This window comes from Protopterus annectens, chromosome 7.part0, assembly GCF_019279795.1.
Source record: "Protopterus annectens isolate FY-2018-M chromosome 7.part0, PAN1.0, whole genome shotgun sequence".
NCBI lineage: Eukaryota > Metazoa > Chordata > Ceratodontiformes > Protopteridae > Protopterus > Protopterus annectens.
The window spans coordinates 1,274,290,261-1,274,312,706 of record NC_056739.1 but is presented as its reverse complement, the minus strand read 5'-3'; the positions used below and the strand labels follow the sequence as shown (position 1 = coordinate 1,274,312,706).

The 22,446-nt window shown below is 42.6% G+C and overlaps 1 protein-coding gene across 2 annotated transcripts in view; it reads right to left on the bottom strand.

Moving 5' to 3' along the window:
• Positions 1-22,446, bottom strand: part of MAP2K5 (mitogen-activated protein kinase kinase 5) — a 3,489,187-nt gene that overhangs the window by 345,942 nt on the left and 3,120,799 nt on the right. For both annotated transcript variants that reach the window (XM_044077884.1, XM_044077885.1), the window contains one exon: positions 4,316-4,361. In XM_044077884.1, coding sequence (XP_043933819.1) covers positions 4,316-4,361 — 46 coding nt within the window. The remainder of the gene's footprint in view (positions 1-4,315; positions 4,362-22,446) is intronic.

Genomic DNA, 22,446 nt, shown 5'->3' with positions numbered 1-22,446 from the left:
AAAATGATCTGCGGTGGTGGTGCTGCGGTAGCGCTGTCGCCTCACAGTAAGATGCTGTCTGGTTCAACTCTCAGCTAGAGCGTCTTCTGCGTGGAGACATGCATGAATGGGTGTACCTTCACTGAAGGTTGTGCATTAGGGCTGGCAACTCAGCACTTAAAATCAACTGCCAATCATTAGCAGACCGGAGTTCCGCTGTGGCGACCCCTAACCGGGAAAAGCCGAAAGACACAACAACATTGATAAACTATAAAACAACACCCAAAACCTCATACTGGAAATATATAACAAAAGGACACTCAATGCAGTTAACTGAATATATTAAAACAAATATCTTATTATCAATAAAATATACATCCTTTACCAAACACTGGAATGTTTTTAATTGGAAATGCTTGCACAGAGAATTCTTAACCCCAGATAGAATCAGTAAAATTAGTTCTTCCATAAAAGGAATATGTTGGAGATGTGAGCAAGTACACAATGCAGATTGGAACCACATTTTCTTTGATTGTGTTAAAATTAAGCCATTTTGGAATGGTATTAATAACTTTCTACAAGCTTTATTTAATGAATCATTTCATTTAACTAAAGCTCTTGTATTATTAAACGTGAAGAAAGGTCCTCATTTGAATAGGTCAAACATATATCTAGTATGGACTATACTTGCAATTTCAATGAAGTGTATAACAAGAAGATGGAATACAAACATAATACCAACTTTGGAAGACTTCTACAGCCTACTGAAGACCACAGCATTATTGGAAATTAAAATTAAAGTACTAAGAATTTATCCAAAAACTATCAACAACCCTTGGGAAAAAGTCTTATTGTTGATTGACACTATACAATAATTGATCAGACACTCTGATAATGGATTGGACATACTTATAAAGTAGTTGTATACATTAAGATCTGTTATAGTGTCAGGCTACTGTAAATAGTGTACATAGTTATTTAAGATGTTATGTATAAATACTATGGAATTCATTCAAATGTATTTGAAAAATAAAAAAGTTTGAGAAGAAAAAAAAGAAGCGTTGAACAACAGAAACTTAACAAAACATCATCCGAGATCTACATCTGGCAGCAACAAAAAATATTCTATTAGCATTACTACTGGGAAGGCACAAGGATCAAAGCAATGATAACCGGAGAAGACAGACAAGGTTTTTGACTTTTCAAGATAAGCTGTATTAGTAAAATTCTTTCCAACACTAGAATAAAATCCCAAAGACCTCTTCCAAAACTCCAAACAGTGAGACCGTTTTGGATTCAAAAACCAGATATGCAGCTGTAGCACTGGGATTCAGAATTGAGAAAAAGGCTGTTTTAAACTTCTCTCAGTACATTTCTGGAAGAGGTCAAGAGCTTTGAACAGAATATATTCTGCAGAAGGTAAACATATGAGACATAAGGAATTTGAAGAAAAAAATCCCAGGCTCTAACTTTAGAAAGCAATACAGTGCCAGTCTGACAATGTCCACTGAGATGAAAATGTCTATGTCATACCAGTCCTAAAGACCTGATGTTTGTGCATGCTTAATATAACCTCAGCTTTCAAAATTCACTGGATGTAGTGCAGATACATAAAAGAATACAACACTGTTATGAACATAAATGACACAGCATATTACAGGAAATTATGTAGTCATCATCATCAATGTTGGGAACTGCTGCACTTGCAAGCTGTTGAAAGGATATGTAATGAAACATCAAGTCTCCTTATGTCAAGGCACAAAATGTTGTAACTAAAATATCTAAAAATTATCAGAATGCCACCTTAAAATATCACAACAGACAATATCATACCTTACCCAAAGCCGGGGTTTTTGCAGAGAGGCTGTATGCTCAGATGTAGGGGCTCTGCCTCTAGACCCTGATCTCTATAAGTCATACTTCGGAGACTACATAAAGTCAGAGAACAAGGAAAAAAAACAGAACTCAGCTGCTTTTCCTTGTTCTGCAAGTTGCATGACCTCAGAATAATCATCACACCACCTGTGACAAAACGAAAATCAGACATACCAAGATATAAGCAACAGGAACAGACTAATGAAACATGTACGTGGTGAAAAAACAGCAAGTGACAAATTAGGCTGCTCTCTTCCAGAAGTGTATGGTACACTTTAGAAACCATGCCAAACTGTTTTTGGAAATTTTATCAATTTTTACTAAAAGTTGTAAAAAACAAAATCTCCATCAAGCAACCATAGCTTGTTCTGGCTATTACGGGGTTCTTGAACATGTTCTAAATATAATGCATTGCTCTCTGACTCATAACCATTTACCTGTTATTTTTATAAGATCTGAAATATTTTACTTTTTAAGCTTTCTAACCATTACATTACACTTAAAAAATGTAGTGTTGGAATCAGAACTTAATTCACCAAATGAAGGTATTTAACAGCAATGGAGGCTATGAGATACAGACATGATGGTTCTTTTTTTAAAACGGTGTTGTTGGTGCCTATTCCCTTTGACTATCAAGTCACTATCCCCTTATTAGTCCTTCCTGACCTTTAGTGTACAGAAATCTGGATCACATTGATCACCCATGCAGGAGTTTGTAGTATTTTATCACCCACTGGTATAATATAAAGCCTGTTAGAACTGACCCTTTACAAGTATACACTTCTGCACACCTGTGATTGCAATTAGACTCTATTGTGCATTCCCTGGCATGTTTGTGCTGTCCAAGGTCACAAATTCTGCAATCCTAAGCTTTCCTCAGACGGAGCTCTTGTAGCAATGCCCTGCCAACACCCTCTTCCCTTCTGTTTACTTCCCCAAAATGGGTGAGTTGGCCCAGGCAGCTCACTCTCATCCATCCCTAGTCAGCTTTTCCAGTACCACTGTTGCTAATCAAATTCATGTCATTTTGCAGCACCCAGGCCCAAAATGTCTACCCTAGGGAGATGACTCAGGAGGCCAACAAAATGTATCCCTTAATGTAAGCAAATGGGGAACTCTAAAATACTGATACTGCAACAATGTAAAGTATGCAGTTGTAGAGTCAAGCAAGCCTCCACTATCAGAGTCAAAACTGGCATCTCTAAAAAGTTTAAATGAACATATTTAACATAATTTCTAAAGTTGGCATTTAATGCTTCCACAATTTTGGTCAATCTAGTCTTCATGCAGCATGTGACAGGTTCATACTATACCATGACTACTTCATCAAGATCAACATGGTAATAAAGGCTGTCTGAAGCTTGAGTATTTCACACTTAAATGAAATGCACAACTGGAAATGGAAAGAACTGTAGGGTCTCACCTTTGGGAGCAAAAATGTAATGACATTTGTTTTAAAGGAAATGGATTAACTGATCACACAATTATGCCCAAACATCTACTGTAACAGTAGTTAAAGAACATTTTTACTGGGTTTTAAGACAGTAGGACTGTTTGGACGTAATTGAGGATTTTAAGTCAATATAATGAACTTTAAGTTTGAAATGCTTGACTTTCTTAAAGGGTTTCCAAAAAAAAAACAAATCATCTTGAGTTAGTTGGGCACACTCAGATATCCCCTGTTTGGCAGACATACTATCATTAGGTATGTATGACCAAAACATTTTTTCCAATATAAATTGATGACCACTGTATTTTGGCACACCAGTTTCTGGATGTGTAAATCTCCAAAAAAGTCACTTTGGTTTTCACAAGGGACATTTCTTGTTTTAGTTAACACTATACCAAATATTAATCAATACAAATGAGACAACAGAAGTGCTGTTCTAACACTATAGCACTGCACTACCACTCATCTATAGCAGTATTTATTTATTTGACATTTGTTGACCGGGATAGTCCGACTGGGTTAAAGCCCTTTTTCAGAGGAGGCCCGAGGAGAAAAGCTCCAAAGTAAAATTATATAATACATTTTACAGTAAATGTTTTATACAATAAGATTCTCTACAAAATGCTTTAACAAAACATGAAGTCAAAGAAGACATTATATACAAATTGGGGTTAACACAGGTGGATATAAAAGTGACATAACCATGAGTGGTGGTGGTGGTTGACAGTGGTCAGATCAGCCAGTTATTAGTAACAGGGGGTAAGGTGTTAGTGGATGTGGGTGCTGAGAGAGTACAGTAGAGGTAGAATTGATAACAGAGTTTATTAGTACAGCAGAAGTCAAGGACTGATAAGTTAGGAAGGCAGTAGAGTGTAGAGAGTATACTGAAAATGCAGATCACTTTAATATCTAAATTCATCACAAGCACTTACTCACTTTCACATCTTAAAATTATAAGTGTGTTTACACCAAATGTGTGCCTCTTTACTGCAGCACTAAGTGTAAACTTACCATAAGGGCTTCAAGTGCAGGCCTCTCCTTTGGTAATTTGCGCATACTGTAAAAGAGATTTGAACTACTATGAGTTCTGTACACATATTTTGTTCACATCATCACACAATAAATTTTACAACTGGGTGAAAACAATTAAGCATGAAAAATCATACTTGCTACTTTACTAGAGCACATCTGCATTCTATACTAGTATGCTTGCACTTTTGAAGACATTTACCATCCAGGTACTGAATTTATGGTATAGTCACAGACTCTGCTCATTGTCCTTCTCCAGAGATATGTCTTGCACTGCTAAACTACCTGATCTCTACATGCGGAATAACCTGACATATTCTTAGAACATAGAACCACAAATATGGCCTACCCTATGTAAATAAAAGTTGCATCTTCAATGTTAAATTTCTCAAGCAGGACCACTTACAGGACTCCATCAACAGTACTTAATGGATAAAAAGAAATTATGTACTCACCATAACCTTCCATCTGTGTTGTCCATTTTCATTCTTCCTCAGCTGTTTGGTTTGGATCACACTCGGCCATATTTTTTTACAGTTCGTGGAATACTGAAAGCCCATGAGCTCCTCTATTACCCATAATGCATTAGTCCCCTACCATACCTCAGATCTTATTTGTTGACTTTTAGTGACTATGGAAAAGAAGAAATACCAGTATCTGGAGCTCAAACAAGGACCCTTCATCTTTTTAGTATCTTCTGATCCTTCCAGAAGTCAAAATGGTAGGGGACTGGAGGGAGATGAGTTGAGGAAGAATGAAAATGGACAACGTAGATGGAATGTTATGGTGAGTACATAACTTCTTTAACTCAGGTTGTCATTTTCATTTATTCCTCAACTTCTGGGACAGAGTCTCCAGCTACCTCAGTCCCAGGAGGACTATAAGGAAGGATATTCCTGAGCACAGCTGAGCCAAAAGCTGCTCTTCCCCTAGAGACCAGATCCAATTTGTAATGAGCAACAAAGGTATGAGGGTTAGCCCAAGCTGCACAATTATCATCTACAAAAGATCTGGTAAAAACACTGAAGAGGTCGCCATAGATCTAGTTTGAAGAATGAGCTTTTAGAGGTTTTGGCAAAGTCAGACCTGCTCTTTGGAAAACAGTTACAATACAATTGGTTAATCATTTGGCTAAGGTCACTTTGGTAGCTGGTTTACCCATTTTTGAGTCCGAAAATGAGACAAATAGTTGATCTGACTTCCTTAAAATGTTTGTCCTGTGTAGGTAAAAATGTAACTGTCTGTGACATTCAACAAATGCCACATGTATTCTCCTTTGTTTGAAAAATTTGGAAAGAAGACAGAAAGGTTGACAGTTTGATTACTATTGGATTCTGACACCACCTTAGGAAGTAAGAAGGGGTTAGTTTGTAAGGATACCCTATCCTTATGAAATATCAAATAATGAGGTTTAGAAGATAGGGCTTGAAGTTCCGATACTCTTTTAGCAGATACAGTGGCCACTAAAACGATAATATTTCAAGTTAAAAAATTTAATTCACATTTGGCTGATGGTACAAAGGAAGGCTGGGTCAAGGATTGCAAACTTAAATTTAAATCCCGTGGGGGAGTTGGGTCTTTAAAAGGGGGTCTAATAAGAAATGTTCAACTTGCAAAGGCCTTCCAAAGTTTGAAAGAAGCTAAAGATTAATTGTTTACCCCAAAATGAAAATTAGAAATGGCAGCTAGTTGTACCTTAACAGTAGAAGAACTAGCACTTCATTAAACATTTTTGCTAGAAACTCTAGAACTTTATGTACTGGTGCTTTAAAAGGGTCAGTGTCATTCTGCTGCACCCCAATGACAAACATTTTCCATTTACTTCTGTAAATTTTTTCAAGTAGAAGCTTTGTGGGAGGATAGAAGGATGTGGCAAACACGGGATGACAGCCTGGAGTTTCTTGCTATTAAATGAAGGGGGGAAACCATGCAATTAATTTCCTTCCTGTGAGATCTAGGTGTATCATCTTTGTTGGGTGAGACAATAGGTCTGGAACTGGATCCAGAATCCATGGGAGAAGAAGCAGATGAGGCCAAAGAAAGGGAAACTAAATTTGATGAGGCCAATAAGGGGCAATGAGCATGACTGTGTTCTTCAATCGAGATGCTTTTTGAAGGAATTTTGGAATTATAGGTACAGGGGGAAATACAGAGGAGACCGGGGGGGCCAATCATGGAGAAGAGTGTCTCTCAGTGACTGCCTGGGGGGGGCAGGGAAAAGTACCTGCTGCACTTTTTGTTGAGGGGAGATGCAAAGAGGTCATAGAAAAGTTGGCCCCATCAACAGAATACCATGACAATGATACAATGGATTACTGAGGATAAAAAATAAATTATGTACTGTTACTATTATGCAAGAAACAGAATTTCCAGACAGAAGATATATAAAAACATTGAGAGGAAAGAAAAATACTTCCACAAGAAAAACTGTCAGAAGCTTCACATAAAAATTTGTGTTCATTAATGCAACAGATTTATGAAAAACATATAGACCAAAAAACCTTGGGCTGTTTGGGAATAACAAGCAACTGAGGAAGAGTGAAAATATAAAGAACAAAATCTAGAGACTTTTGAAAGGTATAAAAAAGAAATCTCGACAAGGGAAAGAAAGCAAGACCTGATATGGTGCAGTATTTATGCAAAGGAGAACGCTAAATTAATCAGCACAAAATGGACACCTTCAAAGATATTCAAAGAAAAATACAGACAAAGGCATCCAGATATGGAAAATTTCACAATACAAAAGTAAGATCACAAAGATAGAACGCAGAACAGAAGATTAGTAAAGCAGGAGTTAAAAAATAGAAGATGAAGTTATGGAATACTTATAAAGTGAAGGATTTAGTGCAGAAAGTCTAACACAGGTTACATCACAGCATGATGGAACAATCAGTCCTCAAAGTAAGGAGAAGCAAGAGACATCTGACGGTAAAATATGGACATGGGAAAGAAAAAGAGATTTAATATTATGCAATCTTTATGCAAAAGAGAAAGCAAAACTAATCATTACAAAAAGAGCAGCACCAGACATATTTGAAGAGAAATACAGACAAAGGCTTCTGGGCATGGAAAATTTTACAATACAAAAAATAAGAAAACAAATAGGAAAAGTAGAAAGAGGATCAGTAATAGAGAAGTTACAGGAATAGAAACTGAGGTTATGGATTACCTGCGAAATGAAGCATTTAGTATAGAAAATCGAACTCAGATAACATCACAGCAGGATGGGTTCATAGGTGTTTACTAGGCTAACAACCACAAGTTCTGATACCCTTGATAAGTGTAAGCACTGGTCAGGGAGATGAACCATTTACAGCTTACCTGCTTGCATTGGAGACATAGGTGCCAAACCAGGGATGAATTTTGGGCTTCCCATCCAATTGTCCAAATTGCACTTGAATTGGGTTAGGGAGGAACACTGTTTCATATGGATGGGGAACCTGTTCCATAGATGGGGTAGTCTCTGGGATACATACATATCTCTCCAGCAGATTCTATTTATATCACAAGCAAGGTTTAAGTCTTTAGAATGGGTAATTCTGGTACTGTTTGTTTTGTGGATATGCAGGAGGTCCCTCAGAGTGGGGTCTGACAATGCCCTGTGTGGTGGGCATAGACATCCCCTCAAAAGACTGTAAGAGAAATAATACAGGGATATGGCTTTGAGGCAGTCTGCATAGGCCATATTACTTATGTTCTGTATTCTTTTAGTGAGGAACCTCTGTGGACATTCCAGCTGTTGGATATGCCTGGTTAAGTACATATCAAAGGGTGCAATGTACTCAATGATAGGTCTGATGAATGCTGAATACAGTGGAACAATGACTTCCTTGGACTTAGATGCCATAGCTTTGTTTATAAGTTGCACAACATAGAATGATTTCCTCACCACTGCAGACACGTGATGATCAAAGACTAGATTACTATCTGTGTGTGTCCCTAAGTCCCCGAGTACTGGGTCAACTCTAAGGGGTGTGTTGTCAATATGACAGTTGTGTTACCAGGACTGGATGACTTCCCAAAGGATATTATTATGCATTTCTTGCCATTTAGTTTTAGTCCATGGCTCTGACACCAGTTATTTGTCTGTGTCAGCCACTCCTGGAGAACATTTGTGTCAGTGTGAGATTCAATGACAGTTCCTAATTTGCAATCATCTGCAAATTTAGTCAGCCACAGACCACTGACACTGCCGTTGACTTCTGAGAAGTAAATACCTAAAAGCAGCGGTCCAAGGACTGATCCCCGAGGAACTCCACTTGTGACTGGCCTCTTTGTAAAGGTGAACTCCCCAATTCTAACTTCCTGGGTCCTGTCTGTGAGCCATCTGGCTATCCACTGGGTGACATAAGGGTTTGTACCCAACCTCTTGAGTTTGTCAACAATGCCTGAGTGGGGTATTGTGTCAAATGCTGCAGTGTGAACAATTTTGCCCCCATCCATTGCTTTGGTGACCTTCTCAAAGAAGTCCACCAGGAGGTTAAGTAGGCATTATCTGCATTTGACGAAACCAAACTGGGTTAGGTCCAGTGTCTGCAGGTTTGCTATATCTCTATTGATCATCTCCATAATTCTTTCCATGGCTTTACATATAAGACTAGTCAGACTTATGGGTCTGTAGTTTCCGGGGTCTGTAGATAGCCCATCTTTGTGCAGAGGGATGACTGCTGCCTTTCTCCATTCATGAGGCACGAAGCATGTTTGGAGGCTACAGTTAAATAGTAATTCTTCCAGAGGCTCTGATACGTCATGTTTCATGCTATTTAGAAGGCATCCTGGGATACTTTCTGGGCCCATTGATGCAGTGTTCTTGGTCTTAGAGACAGCATTAAGGACCTGCTCCCTAGTGATAGCAGGGGGAGTTATATTTGATGATATTTCCTGAGGGAATGTTGAGGGGGAAGGAGAAATAAAGTTGGAGCTGAATTTATCAGCCAGGAGGTTTGCTTTATCTTCTGGCTCAGTACAGGTGGCTCCATTTACAATGAGCTCTGCACACAATTGTGTATTGCCTTTGAAGTTGCAAACATAGCTAAAGAATGCGTTGTGGTTGTCCTTGGCCTGGGAGGCCAAATTTACCTCAAATTTTGCTTTGGTAGACTTTATTTCTCCTCTGAGTAGTTTGTTTAGTTTGATGAGAGCAATGGCTTCCCAAAGTAAGGAGAAACCACCGGAGTAGAAACATCTGATCAGTTGCTATATGAAGATACTGTGCAGTCTTCCATAGGAAACCAGTAAAAGCACATGCACAGCAAGGGAAGGAACAGAAAGCAGTGACAACTATGACACAGTAAATGTTACGGAGTGATAGGCCACTGAGTTGCCATATGAAAGAGCAACAGATGACAAGATGAAACCGAAGAGAATACTGGTACAGGAAGATGCTCTGGAAGTTTCTATAGAATGCCCACAGGAAATGGAGAACAAATAATGTGCCCTCAGTTTAGAAGAAAATGATTTAAGAGAAGAGTTACCTGATTTAACAGAAATGGACAAGCATTTTAAGATCAATGAAAAAACAGACTACAGAAAGTCAATAAAACCCAAAAAGTTAAAAGTATGATAAAACAAATGTACACAGTGGGCCGGATTCACAAAACCTCTGTGTAAGACTTAATACGTCTTACTCGGAGGCTGCAGTTGAATGGTATGACGTCAGCATGCCATGAATATTCATGAGGGCACGCTGACTCATCCGCAACTCTTACACAGACTGAGTAGGCAAGCAGGGGGCGTGTCCGACTGCTGAGCAGTCTAAAAGTCCACGCCCCTGCAAGGTTTTAAAAAGCATAATGTCAACAGACAAGAGCGAGTCCGCTCAAATGTAGTTGCACCCAACACCCCACTCCCTGACACTGTAAACCCCCATCAGAGTTATAAAACGGAAAATATTATTTTTTTTAAATCCACGATATAGCTGCCTGTATTTGTTTGCGTGGGTGTGCATTCACGGTTCGAGTCACGGTTCGAGTCCCACCACTCCCCTTCTTATTTATGTTTTAAATCAGAATTTGAAATAATACCAGACAGATATGATTAAAATTTTATTAAAAGCAGTGACATGGTCAATGTATCAGCGAACAAAATATATATATTTTGAAAAGACCCAGATATATAATAGCCTGCCGTTAAGCAACGTTTTACACAGCTAAACACAGGTGCCCATAGTTTAATAGCGCTATACCCATCTAAATAGAGGTGCCCATAGTTTAATAGTGCTTTATCCAGCTAAACAGAGTTGCCCATAGTTGAATAGCGCTTCACCCAGCTAAACAGAGTTGCTCATAGTGTAAAAGCGCTTTACCCAGCGCAATAGAGTTGCCCAATGTATAAAAACGCTTTACCCAGCGCAATGTGTTTGCGAGGACGTGCGCGCCGCGCCAACTAGGGCACAGGGGAGCAACATAGAGCTAAGTTGCTTAAACGCAGCCACACCCCCTAGCCTGTCTAGACAGTGTTAAAATAAAAGAATGACAAGGTTTGAACCCAGGACCCTTTGCATCATAATCAAAGTACAGAACCACTAAGCCATGACAACATAGGGGAAACAGCCACTATTAACATTCATAAACTTAGGAATGGTAGTTTAACCATTACTATGCAGGTCTGCAGTCAGCCAAGAATTTTACAAAACGGCCAATCACAAAAAAGTGCGGGAAATGCGGCATATTTAAGCCCCACAGGCAGGAATACACGCCATAACTGATTGTAGCTCACATCTGCGGTCAGAATGTCTGGTGTTGGAGAGGGAGTGTGCTTCCGAGCACAGCGATGGGGCACCGAGGAGTCCAAATACATGGTTTGGCTCCTAGTCCACTGTCACGAGGCAAGACTCCTGCAGGGCCAGTTCCAAGGGATGGAGTACAAGGCAGAGGCTTGGAACCAGTTAGCTCGTGACCTCACCAGTGCCACAGGCGTTCCCCAGACTGGTGAGCAGGTCCGTCACCACCATACGGACCTGAAGAGACGAAAGGAGGACCGCCTGAACCAGTGGATACAGGAGGCCCGTGGGATGCGGGATGCCCCACAACTGAGTATGTAGCCATGGAATGCAGTATGTAAGGATTTAAAATGGAGTATGTATAATGGATAGGAATGTCTCAATATCCCTTCATTTACTTTACAGCTGCAGGTGACCGTGTTACGAATCAGCAAGCCTATGCTGATAGGCTGCTTAGGCTGAGCCGCCAGGCAGGTTAGTGATTATTCTGCATGTATTGTTATATAAAATATGGGAGAGAGCATGAAAGAAATTGTTGTAGTCCGATAATACAGCCATAAAATGGACTGAATAAGTCCTCTGCATGTACTGTCAGATAAAAACGTTAGAGAGGCAAAAAAAGAGTGTAGTAACCCATTAAGAAGGGTAACAAATGTCTGGAATAATATCTCTGCAGGCATTGTCATATAAAATAATATGTGCGTGAGCCTGAAAAAATGAGTGTGCTAACCAATTAATAAAGGTATAATATGTCGTGAACATGTCTGCCATATATACCGTTAAAACAAATAAAGGAGTGAGCCTGTGGAAAAGTGTGTAATGTCATTAATAAAGGTCTAAAACCCAGTGTGTGTCTGTTTCACTGAAATGTTGTTGTACCCTTGCATTATACAAATAGTAATGTGTTAGAAAGCGCTGGCAACCCAGAGTTCTGCAGTCCCATCTAAAGTGGGCGATGGAAGTGCTAGTAGCTGTAAAGTAAATATACAATCCTCAACAGTCAGTTACTAGCTGGCATGCATAACTAAATCTGGCACAAGAGTAGCATGCTATTATGTTCCCCAGAAATGTAAGTGTGCTTCAATAAATGCAGGGTTCTGTACAATTAGAAGTGAAAATGTCATGTGAAAACATTCAGATATGTAGATAATGAAATATAAATGCAACCATGAAATATGTAGCAGTAACATCTGCATCCTGGACAGTTAGTATGTGAGATATAGATCAAGTCTAGATTGAACTAGCCAAACCCACTACACAACCTAATGCATGGCGGCAAGTGTAATAATACATGTAGGGAATATACACCTGCAGTCACTAGGAATGTAGTGTAGAGTAAAAGTGTTTATAAGATGTTAATGGAGGTTTTTTCCACACCCTACTGTTTGTGCATAAACCATGCAATTCTGCACCTCAGTGGGTATGTGTAATCTTAAATATTTGTCGGGATATATGGACTATTGTTCCATAAATATTTTCACTCATGTTGATGCATGTGCCCTGTTCAAACACCACGTTCATGGTGGCCTGTTGCTACCAATCATCCCTGCATGCGGCTGGAATAACCACTGTTGTTCAACATATGCATGTGTTATGTTTGCTGTTCAACTGTTGGAACTGTGGTGTGTTGGATTAATGGGAATATTACTGCATGCTGTTATAACTAATCTGGAATGCTGTTGTTTATGTTGTAATGAAACACACCGAATCACAGAACATACGAGAAGGCCGGTCCCAGCGGACCCACCTGTCCCTCCTCAGTTGGCGAGTGCACCTGGCACCAGTGGCTCTGGTACCCAGCCCGGACTCCCCTCCTCCATTGGTCCTGTGCCACCTTCGGGTGGAAGCGCTGCAGGGGATGGGCTTGTCTCCCCCGTGCAAGCGTGGGCGGAGAAGGGCCACCCGTCACCCTTCAAAGGATCCGGGCTGTGGTGCATAGGGAGATCCAGCGTTCAGTCGCTGATCCCCTATGCCAGCTTGAGGCGAGAGTGGCGCATCTCACGGGTGAGCCTACCCATCCTACTCAGCCCCCAGCACAGCCACCCCCGGGGCTGTGAAGGTGCAGTGGTGACTGCCCATGGGTGGGGATCTTAGTTCCACTGTTACCATCTGTGTGCTCAAGGGCTTGCAATTTCCAAACAACCTTCCCCGTCAATTGTGTTCACCCACCCCATGTGTCAAATTCCATCCCTGTATGCATCTTGTTTGTCTTGTCTGTTTACCTCCCCAACCTACCTCCCCAAATATACCTATTTCCCCTACCTCACTTACCACTCTCACCTGAAGAAAAAAAAAAAAAAAAAAGGGCAATCTGTACCCGAAAAAAAATACGCCCCATACATAGCTTCCCATTTTGCACACACGTCCATAGGACATGTACACTGATAATTGTAAGTGGCAGTGCAACAAACTATGTTGTCCTCACCCCTCTCTCAGGGGTGGAAGGTCTCAAAACTCACTCCAAATTTTCAACATATGCACAGCTGTTGCTGTTAAAGAAATGGGCAGCTATGGGCCTTCCCTACACCCTTCCTGCACATCCCGAGCTTGTTTTCCTACTGTCTGTCCCTCTCTGTGCCCCCTTTTTCACCACTTTCCTATCTCCCCATTTTCTTTTCTTTAAAAGAAATTAGCGCGGGGGCTAGCAGGAGTAAGCACTTTTAAGCAGTAGTTAGCGGGGGTGCACAAGTGTGAGTTTGTGTGCGCTTAGCTAAGCATTGCTAAGCGTCGCACCAACCCGCTTACAACTGCTTAAAGGTGCCTTAGTCACTCTGTATGGCAAGGCCCTTGTATTGCTCAGCAGCAAAATAAAAATACCCTTGTCAGTCTCGAACCCGGGACCTTGGACTCACCAGTCTGCATGAAGTACCACTAAACCACAGCAGATATGCAATAACTTAGTGCTGAAAGCAATTTATCATGCATTACCATGAGTGAATGTAAAGGAAAAATAGGAATGCATAACACAAATCTTGTTCTGTGGGCCTTAACCAGCAGGTGTTGTTGAATTGCATGGCATGACATGACTGTGAAAAGAGAATCAGCCATGCTAGTAGGGAATAAGGTTACAGTAGCAGCTTACAAACCCCACACAGTATCAGAGCAGGATATACACTGGCATATTTGCATAGGTCACAGGCCAGACCTCCCAACAGTGACTGCTCTACAGTGATGACCCTGATTTGTAAACAAATGTTAGCTGTGCCCCTCTGACGCCCTGTGAAATGTACTAATAGTAGGTAGAAAGGTGTTGAATCTCACTTAACAAATGGCCATACATCCCCCCTCACCAGAGTGGAGGAACTGCTGCTAAGTGTGGTGGCTCCTGGCCTACAGCAGCAACAACATCACACGTGTCATCATGGAGGCCGGAGCCACCCAGCATGGTGACATGGAGCGTACAGGTAACATGCCCTAGTTGTAGACTACTGTTACCTGTATTGTTAGATTATGCATATGTGAGATGTGTACTGTGTTTAGCAGTTGTGCTGCCTATTGTGTGCAATACTGATAATTTGAATAGTATCTGTACACCTATGCCTGTTGTTCTACTGTAGTTTAGCACACTCACAGTAGCAATGCCACAGTTGTGGCCACTGACAAACTGTGTCATATTCTTGTAGGTCCCTCTGGTGTGACAGCAGGGCAGACGATACATGCTGGCGAGTGTGTTAACACTTTAAACTTGGTATTGAACTGTGCATGTCATAGGTGAGGTGTAGGCCATGTACACATAACACACCTACGCATAATGCATGCTGTGCGTGTTTGCTGTGAGATGTGAAATATCTCAGTAAAGTCAGTAGCTGCCTCAATCACATGCAATGCACAGAGCATCAGACACAAATGTGGCAACACTGTACTGCACATTGGATAGGCATAGTTGACACACATGTACACAACATAACACGTTTGTCATACGCAATACACCTCAACATGCTACACATAGTGTAACCGGACACCCGCTGCCAGGTCACACTTCAGTATCCCATATGTCATCCACACCCCACACATAATTTACCTGAGGGGTAGGGGCCTAGCATGGGGCTGTGCCACACTCCTCAACACATAACACAGTCATGTTAGGTAATGCTCCCTATTCGGCACCTCACACACCCTTATGCAATGTGGCTGTGTAATTGTGACCTTAGCCACTGCACTGCGGTTCAGGTACAGCATGCTAGGCGGTGGTCTAGCACACTTTAGTGGCCTTGAGTGACCACATGATGATGATGGCTATTGGTACTACACCCCATACTGTTACAATAGCCATGTCCAGGATTGGTATCCCATCACGTATACATGCACCCCTCATCCCGTGTGTGTACATAGCATGCATGTGCTACACCTGTGTCCACAATTATCTGCTACAGACACAGACACTGCAATCAGACATGGAAATCCATGTGACACACAGATAACACATGCAGCCATGGTATGTATACCTGTGTGTGATGGTGTACAGGACATTGCAGAGCTTACAATACTTGCACAGAAATGTCGTGTCCTTGTGCACATTGTGTTCCAGGGTGTAGGCAATCACTGAACATGTACACACATGCACCACAACCATGTACACTGTCATTAACTAAGGCTGTCTACACTCACACTGCATGGACTTGATCAACACTTATTCTGCATGCTGACACATGTGACGTGACTGCCTTGTGATATTGTCACCCACCTTCAACCAGTATTGAGTATGATTTGGATTTCTGCTGTGTGTGTGTATCTGCTGTAGTGAGGAGTGTGCATGTGTTCCTGTGTGCATGTGTTCCTGTGTGCATGTGCAGACCATAACGTGTGTTTCCTGTCTTCCTCTCAGAGGTGCTGAGGTAGGGGTTGGCGAAAGCAGCAGGAGACCTGAAGCCACTGCCACAGATAGTGGTGATGATGATACATGTATTTTGGCACAGGGAGATTTGACAGGGTCTGTTGTTGGTCCGCCAATCGACAGTACACAGCGTTCAACCCCATCTATGCGCACACTCATACTGCCATTACATCCCTCACCACCAATGGCCATAGAGGAGGGACAACATACAGTTGGCATTGACCAGGAGAGTGTGGTACCCATGGCACTTGCATCCTCTCACAGCAGCCATAGCCATAGACCCAGAACGGTACCACATAGGTGGAGGTCCAGGGGTTCTTGGGGGAGCAACACTGGACGTATTGCCCCTGGCAGGCATGCCCTCACAGGTCTTACGATGACCACTATGTTCAGGGCTGTAATGCAGGCTCAGGCACATATGGAACGGTACACCAGGCAGGGACTTACGGTGCAGAGGGCACATTACACCGCTATCAATGACAGCATCCGTGACCTTGCCGGTGCCATTCGGACGTACACCGAGGTCATTGATAGATGTTGGGGGAGACAATAGATGCCCTCCACAACATGTCTTCCTCGAGCCAGGACCGTGCGGGATGGTTGCGACGTCGACGCGGACGCATGTCAGCAACAGCTGGCAATGGTTGCGGACTGCCCACAGTTCACAGCCACTCCCGTAGTGGCAGTACAAGCCCCAGCAATGCTGGGGCCGGCCTGTCCATTGTCCGTCCCAGTAGACCACGTGTACATGGCTCTGGCCAGTCCCAGCAGGGACATGGGTCCAGTTGTCATATCTCTGCCTCTGATGACAGTACCCAGTCAGGGTTGGTACCTGATACTGTCCGTAGCACCCCTGCCAGGCACAGGTACTGTGTCCATGGCCAGAGATAGTGATCTGTACAGCCAAGCAGGCACAGTCTGTGGCTGTCCCACAAACCACTGTATATGGCAGCCACATGGTGGAGCTGTGTGGATGCAGACACACACATTAAGCAAACAACTAGGGCTCACACATATTACATCAACATTGGCCCATGCTGTACTGTTGTCACACACATACACACACACACACACACACACACACACACACACACACACACACACACACAGACATGCTGATTGGATGGGTCAATGTCAGGCTCTGGCAAACAACAAAACGCCCTGTGCATATGATGATACCTGTGCCGCCTCCTGTCATCTGCATTATAGACGGAGGGACAGGCTAACATTGTGCTGATGCACAGGGTGACACTATAGCAGTGTAGCAATAATAGCAAGTTGTCAACAAGGAAGTGTAACTACATCCTTGTAGGTATATCTGAGCAGACATTATGCATCAAAGCTGTGATTGTCAATGTAGCATTGTTTACACCACTGTTAGGTCTGAGTATGTATTATCCACCCATGTGCCACTTGGCTGTGTGATGTGTTGCCAGCATGTGTTAGTGAGTGGACAGTACGTGTGTGATGTGTGCAGTACAGATTAGCAAGTGTACATCTGTGAACATGGTGGGTGCGCACTGTCTGGATGTACATGCATAGTGGACACATGGGACGTGTGGCATACCCTGTCATACACATTAACATCTCACTGCATCTTTCAATGTCCAGTATGCACTCTACTACAGTTATGTACTAACATGGGTATACGTGTGTATGACATGGGTTGACACTATGCTGCGGGTGATACCGTTAATATCAGTCAATGATTTGCGGTCTGGTAGCATACACAACCTCAATAGCATGACTATAAGCAATCATTGGATGATGTCCTGACAAATGACACACAGTAGTAGGGAACCTAGTATCAACTGGATCCTTCCGGTGCTACATTACAACACTAACCAGTGGTGATGACCGCCACCCATTACTGTGACCACACCTGTATGTCATGTAGCCCCCTTAGGTACATGCAGACACACTAGGGATGTGTCCATCCAAATCTGGGAATGCATGGATTGGCCTACAATGCATTCCCTGGATGGGATGCATATCCTACACAAGGGTATCATACAGACAGATACCTGTTGTGTGATGCATGCTGTATAGCAGTAAGCCGACTATGGCATAGTCATCCTCATGTACTAAACATACTATCCTGTCAGTACCACACAGGTGGTAGGCCTCAACATGTATGTCGGGTACCACTGTGTACATACAGACCCATGTTATGTCATGTGTCCCTTGGTATCCACATATCCATAGGTATTGTGGAGTCCCAAGGTGTATCACATAAGACATTAGAGGCCTGAATGCATATCCACAAAGCAGTCGTACACCTATAAAGACTGTCCATTCTTGGCAGACTTTGTTGTGTATGACCATGTTTGACATATACCCCAGGCATATACCCTCACTCACACTACTCTTAAGTAACTGTCATGGGTGTGTGTGCCACAGATCACCTTGGCCACAGAACATGACAGTGGATGGCCGTGTCACATACATACATATGTGACCTACGATCTGAGAAGCAGCAGCGCAACCTGTCAATGGAAACAAATGTATTCATGTAGTATGCAGGCTTCACACCTATGTACTGATTGAGGGGACATGTACACATATATATTTGCCACGCAGATACCTGATGTCTGCAATGCACTTACTGTTGTCATCATACTATGTCATACCATAGTAAAAGCAAAACCCACACCGTATTGACCAACAGTGACACACACACAGTCAGCATTTGCAGGATTAAAACCCCTACCTAACTATGTTATGATACTAGAGAGAGACACATTAACACGGCGTGTTATTTGCTTTACTGGCTGGTTTCCTTCCTCCTGCTGTATTTGTAGGATGGTGACATCATCAGACTTTCCAAAGAGGAATGTACCTCTTTTAGTGTGTTTTCAGTCTCCAAAAAGGGCACTCCTTTCAAAGACTACTGCGCACATACACACACACACACACACACACACACACACACACACACTGTTTACAGGATTCAAACCCCTACCTAACTATGTTATGATACTAGAGAGAGACACACTAACATGGTGCGCTATTTGCTTTACTGGCTGGTTTCCCTTCTCCTGCAGTATTTGTTGGATGGTGACATCATCAGACTTTCCAAAGAGAAATGTATCTCCTTTAGTGTGTTTTTACAGTCTCCAAAAAGGGCACTCCTTTCAAAGACAATTGCACACATGCATACAAACACACGCACACACTTACTGTTTGCAGGATTCAAACTCCTACCTAACTATGTTATGATACTAGAGAGAGACGCACTAACATGGCGCACTATTTGCTTTACTGGCTGGTTCCCCTTCTCCTGCAGTATTTGTAGGATGGTGACATCATCAGACTTCCCAAACAGGAATGTACCTCCTTTAGTGTGTTTTCACAGTCTCCAAAAAGGGCACTCCTTTCAAAGACAATTGCATACATGCATACACACACACACACACACACACACACACACACACACACACACACACACACACACACACACTCACTGTTTGCAGGATTCAAACCCCTACCTAACTATGTTATGATACTAGAGAGAGACGCACTAACATGGCGCGCTATTTGCTTTACTGGCTGGTTTCCCTTCTCCTGCAGTATTTGTAGGATGGTGACATCATCAGACTTTCCAAAGAGGAATGTACCTCCTTTACTGAGTTTTCCCAGTCTCCAAAAAGGGAACACCTCTCAAAGGAAACTGCACATACCCACCCACCCACACACACACACACACACACACACACACACAGTTTGCAGGATTCAAACCCCTACCTAACTATGTTATGATACTGGAAAGAGATGCATTAACACAGCATGCTATTTGTTTTACTGGCTGGTTTCTCTTCTCCTGCTGTGTTTATAGGATGGTGACATCATCAGACTGGACATGGTGATGTGTGTACACTTTGTTTTATGCCATTCCAGGTATGGTCCATGTGGTTCAGCAGGTGTCAACAGCTTGAACATGACCTCAGAATCCTTACCTTGTGTGATCTATCTGTGGACACATTGACATTCCGTCATATGTCAACACATATTTATGCACAGCTTCTTGGTTTTGTGGATACTACATGTGTCTGGGATGTTGATAAAGGGCTATTCAAAGTCTATGTGACACGTGTAGATGTGTTCATTGATGTATGTCCTGGGTGGCTGCCTTGCAAACAGTTTAGCATGTTTGGGAACCATGATCTGCACATGAACATACCACAGTTGGTAGGGTTGTGTGTGTGTCAGCTTCCAATAGCTCTGTTTATGACTGCAACCATGATGGACTCCATGACCTTGCAGATCAGACTTCATAGGTGTACTGGACTTGACTTCCCATGGTGTGTTGTGCAGCAACACTTGTGGGGAGTGCCATATGTAGCTGTGACCCATTCAACGGTTCCACATCCTGTGTAGGGGGTGCGGCTCAGCTGACCGTTCAGGTGCATGATCTGTTTGTTCTGTAGTTTGAGCATGACACATATTGGGAATCAATGTATTCCACCTGCTGCCATGCTTTTGGCAGTGGGGGTAGCTGCTCATCCATTCTACATGTGATATCTCCTGGTATGATGATGTGGACTATTGTCAGTGGGGGATGGGTATATACATATGGGCCTGTCTGTCATGATGTCAGCATTGACACTCAGGTACAGTTAACCCTGACTCAGGACATATATGGGTGTACATTAATATTTATGACATAGCTGAAGGAGGTGTCATGATTCAGTCTGGAGTCCTTCTCAGCTCCTCTTTACAAAACAATGACGAACATGAGCACTAATCCCTGTTATACTCTTTTACACGCTTAACACCCTACTGATCCTTTGTGATCAGGCTACAGAGTATGTCATGATAATATCCTGGCATGTCCAGGGGTCGGTTTTGTGTGTACTCTTTAGTCCAGCTGGTGGATATTGTGATACTGACACAATGTCACATCTGCCTCATGTACACAGACAACCCTCTCCTCCTCCCGACAAACTCAGATATATGTGTGAGATGCACCTATATAGACATACAGGGAGCTGAATTCTCTCGACCCATGACTGGCACAGTCTATCAGGTGGTGAAGGTATCCACACACACCACATATCAGTCTCACATATCCTCTAGCAACAGCACTCAAACCACATTAGCACACATTAACATACTCAGATACTGTAAATGTACTCTACCTAAGCAGCAGAGACCTCCAAAGCAGACACACACACACCTGCTACCCCACTACAATACCCACATATCACAAAGTTCACAATGTCAGTGTGCCACACAGTCACTGGCCTTCAGGCTACACAACACACCTAATACACTTGTAATAGGCGACACTTATGTTCAGACACACTGACGTACCACTCACCAGCCCTGACAAGGGAATAGTCACTTTGGGCTGTCTGTTGGGTGCCAGGATCTGCCGCATAACACAGGCAGTCAGGTCACTCCAAAGCAAGTACAAGACTGGCACCATCATTGTCCATGCTGGTGTGTGTAACCTCAGACGTTACTCCCTGGACCACATGACATGATACATGAAGGTACACTCTGATCATGTAGCCCAGGCCAGTATGACCCTGACCTTGTCTAGCATCTTACACCCACCAATTATGATGTCACAGTATACGGACACACATATCACATTTAACAGTTGGCTAACAAATTTGTTTCATTCATAGGGGATACAATGTCTGTCAGCGTATGGTGACATGCTCAACATGCCACGTAGCTTCACTATGGACAGCTTGCACCTGTCACCCTTGGACTTTGGTATGCTGGCTAAGGCTCTTGCTACCACCATAGTGCCTTTTTTAAGCAGGGCTCAGAAGACAAATCCACCTCCATAGACGTTACAGGTTAAATGAAACTACGGGTAATGCTGCTGAACAACAGTTGTGTTAACCTTATATTGTGGCCACTCAGGACTCTCCTCAGTATGGAGGAGAGCAATATTTGTGCACTGACAGACGCCTGGTTCAAGCTCGCTTATACACACCAGCACTACCAGGTTATGTTTCATACCATGCTGTCTGACAACAAGACTTGGAAAAGACAACACAACTAGGAGGAGTATCCTTATACATCACAGATACACACACCTCCAGGTTAGTGGCACTGCACAAAGCATCACAGACCATACATATACAACTACCACTGTGCAATACTGCCTTTCAGTTTGTTGCCTGCTACAGAACACACTCCCAAACTCAGGAACCACTCTCGGCTTTCGTGGGAACTATGGAGAATATGAAGGTCTCCACAAACACCATTATATTGTGTGACTTCATATTCACAAATATTGACTGGGGATGCTACTCAAGCCCCGACTACCTCACCCAACAGTCACTACAATTTGTGGACTCATATGCTTTAGCACAACCAGTCAGCACAGCCACAAGGGGGAATACATATTGGACCTGCTCATCACCAACATGGGGACTCTATGTTCCACACCAGTGATATACCCCTCATTGGTAAGGTCAGAACATACATTTATCTCACAGGACATACATATACCCTCCACACACCCATCCTGGGTAATCTTAGTGAACTTCTCATGAGCCAACATCTCACTTCACCAAAGCAGGGTGGTATCCTTCAGAG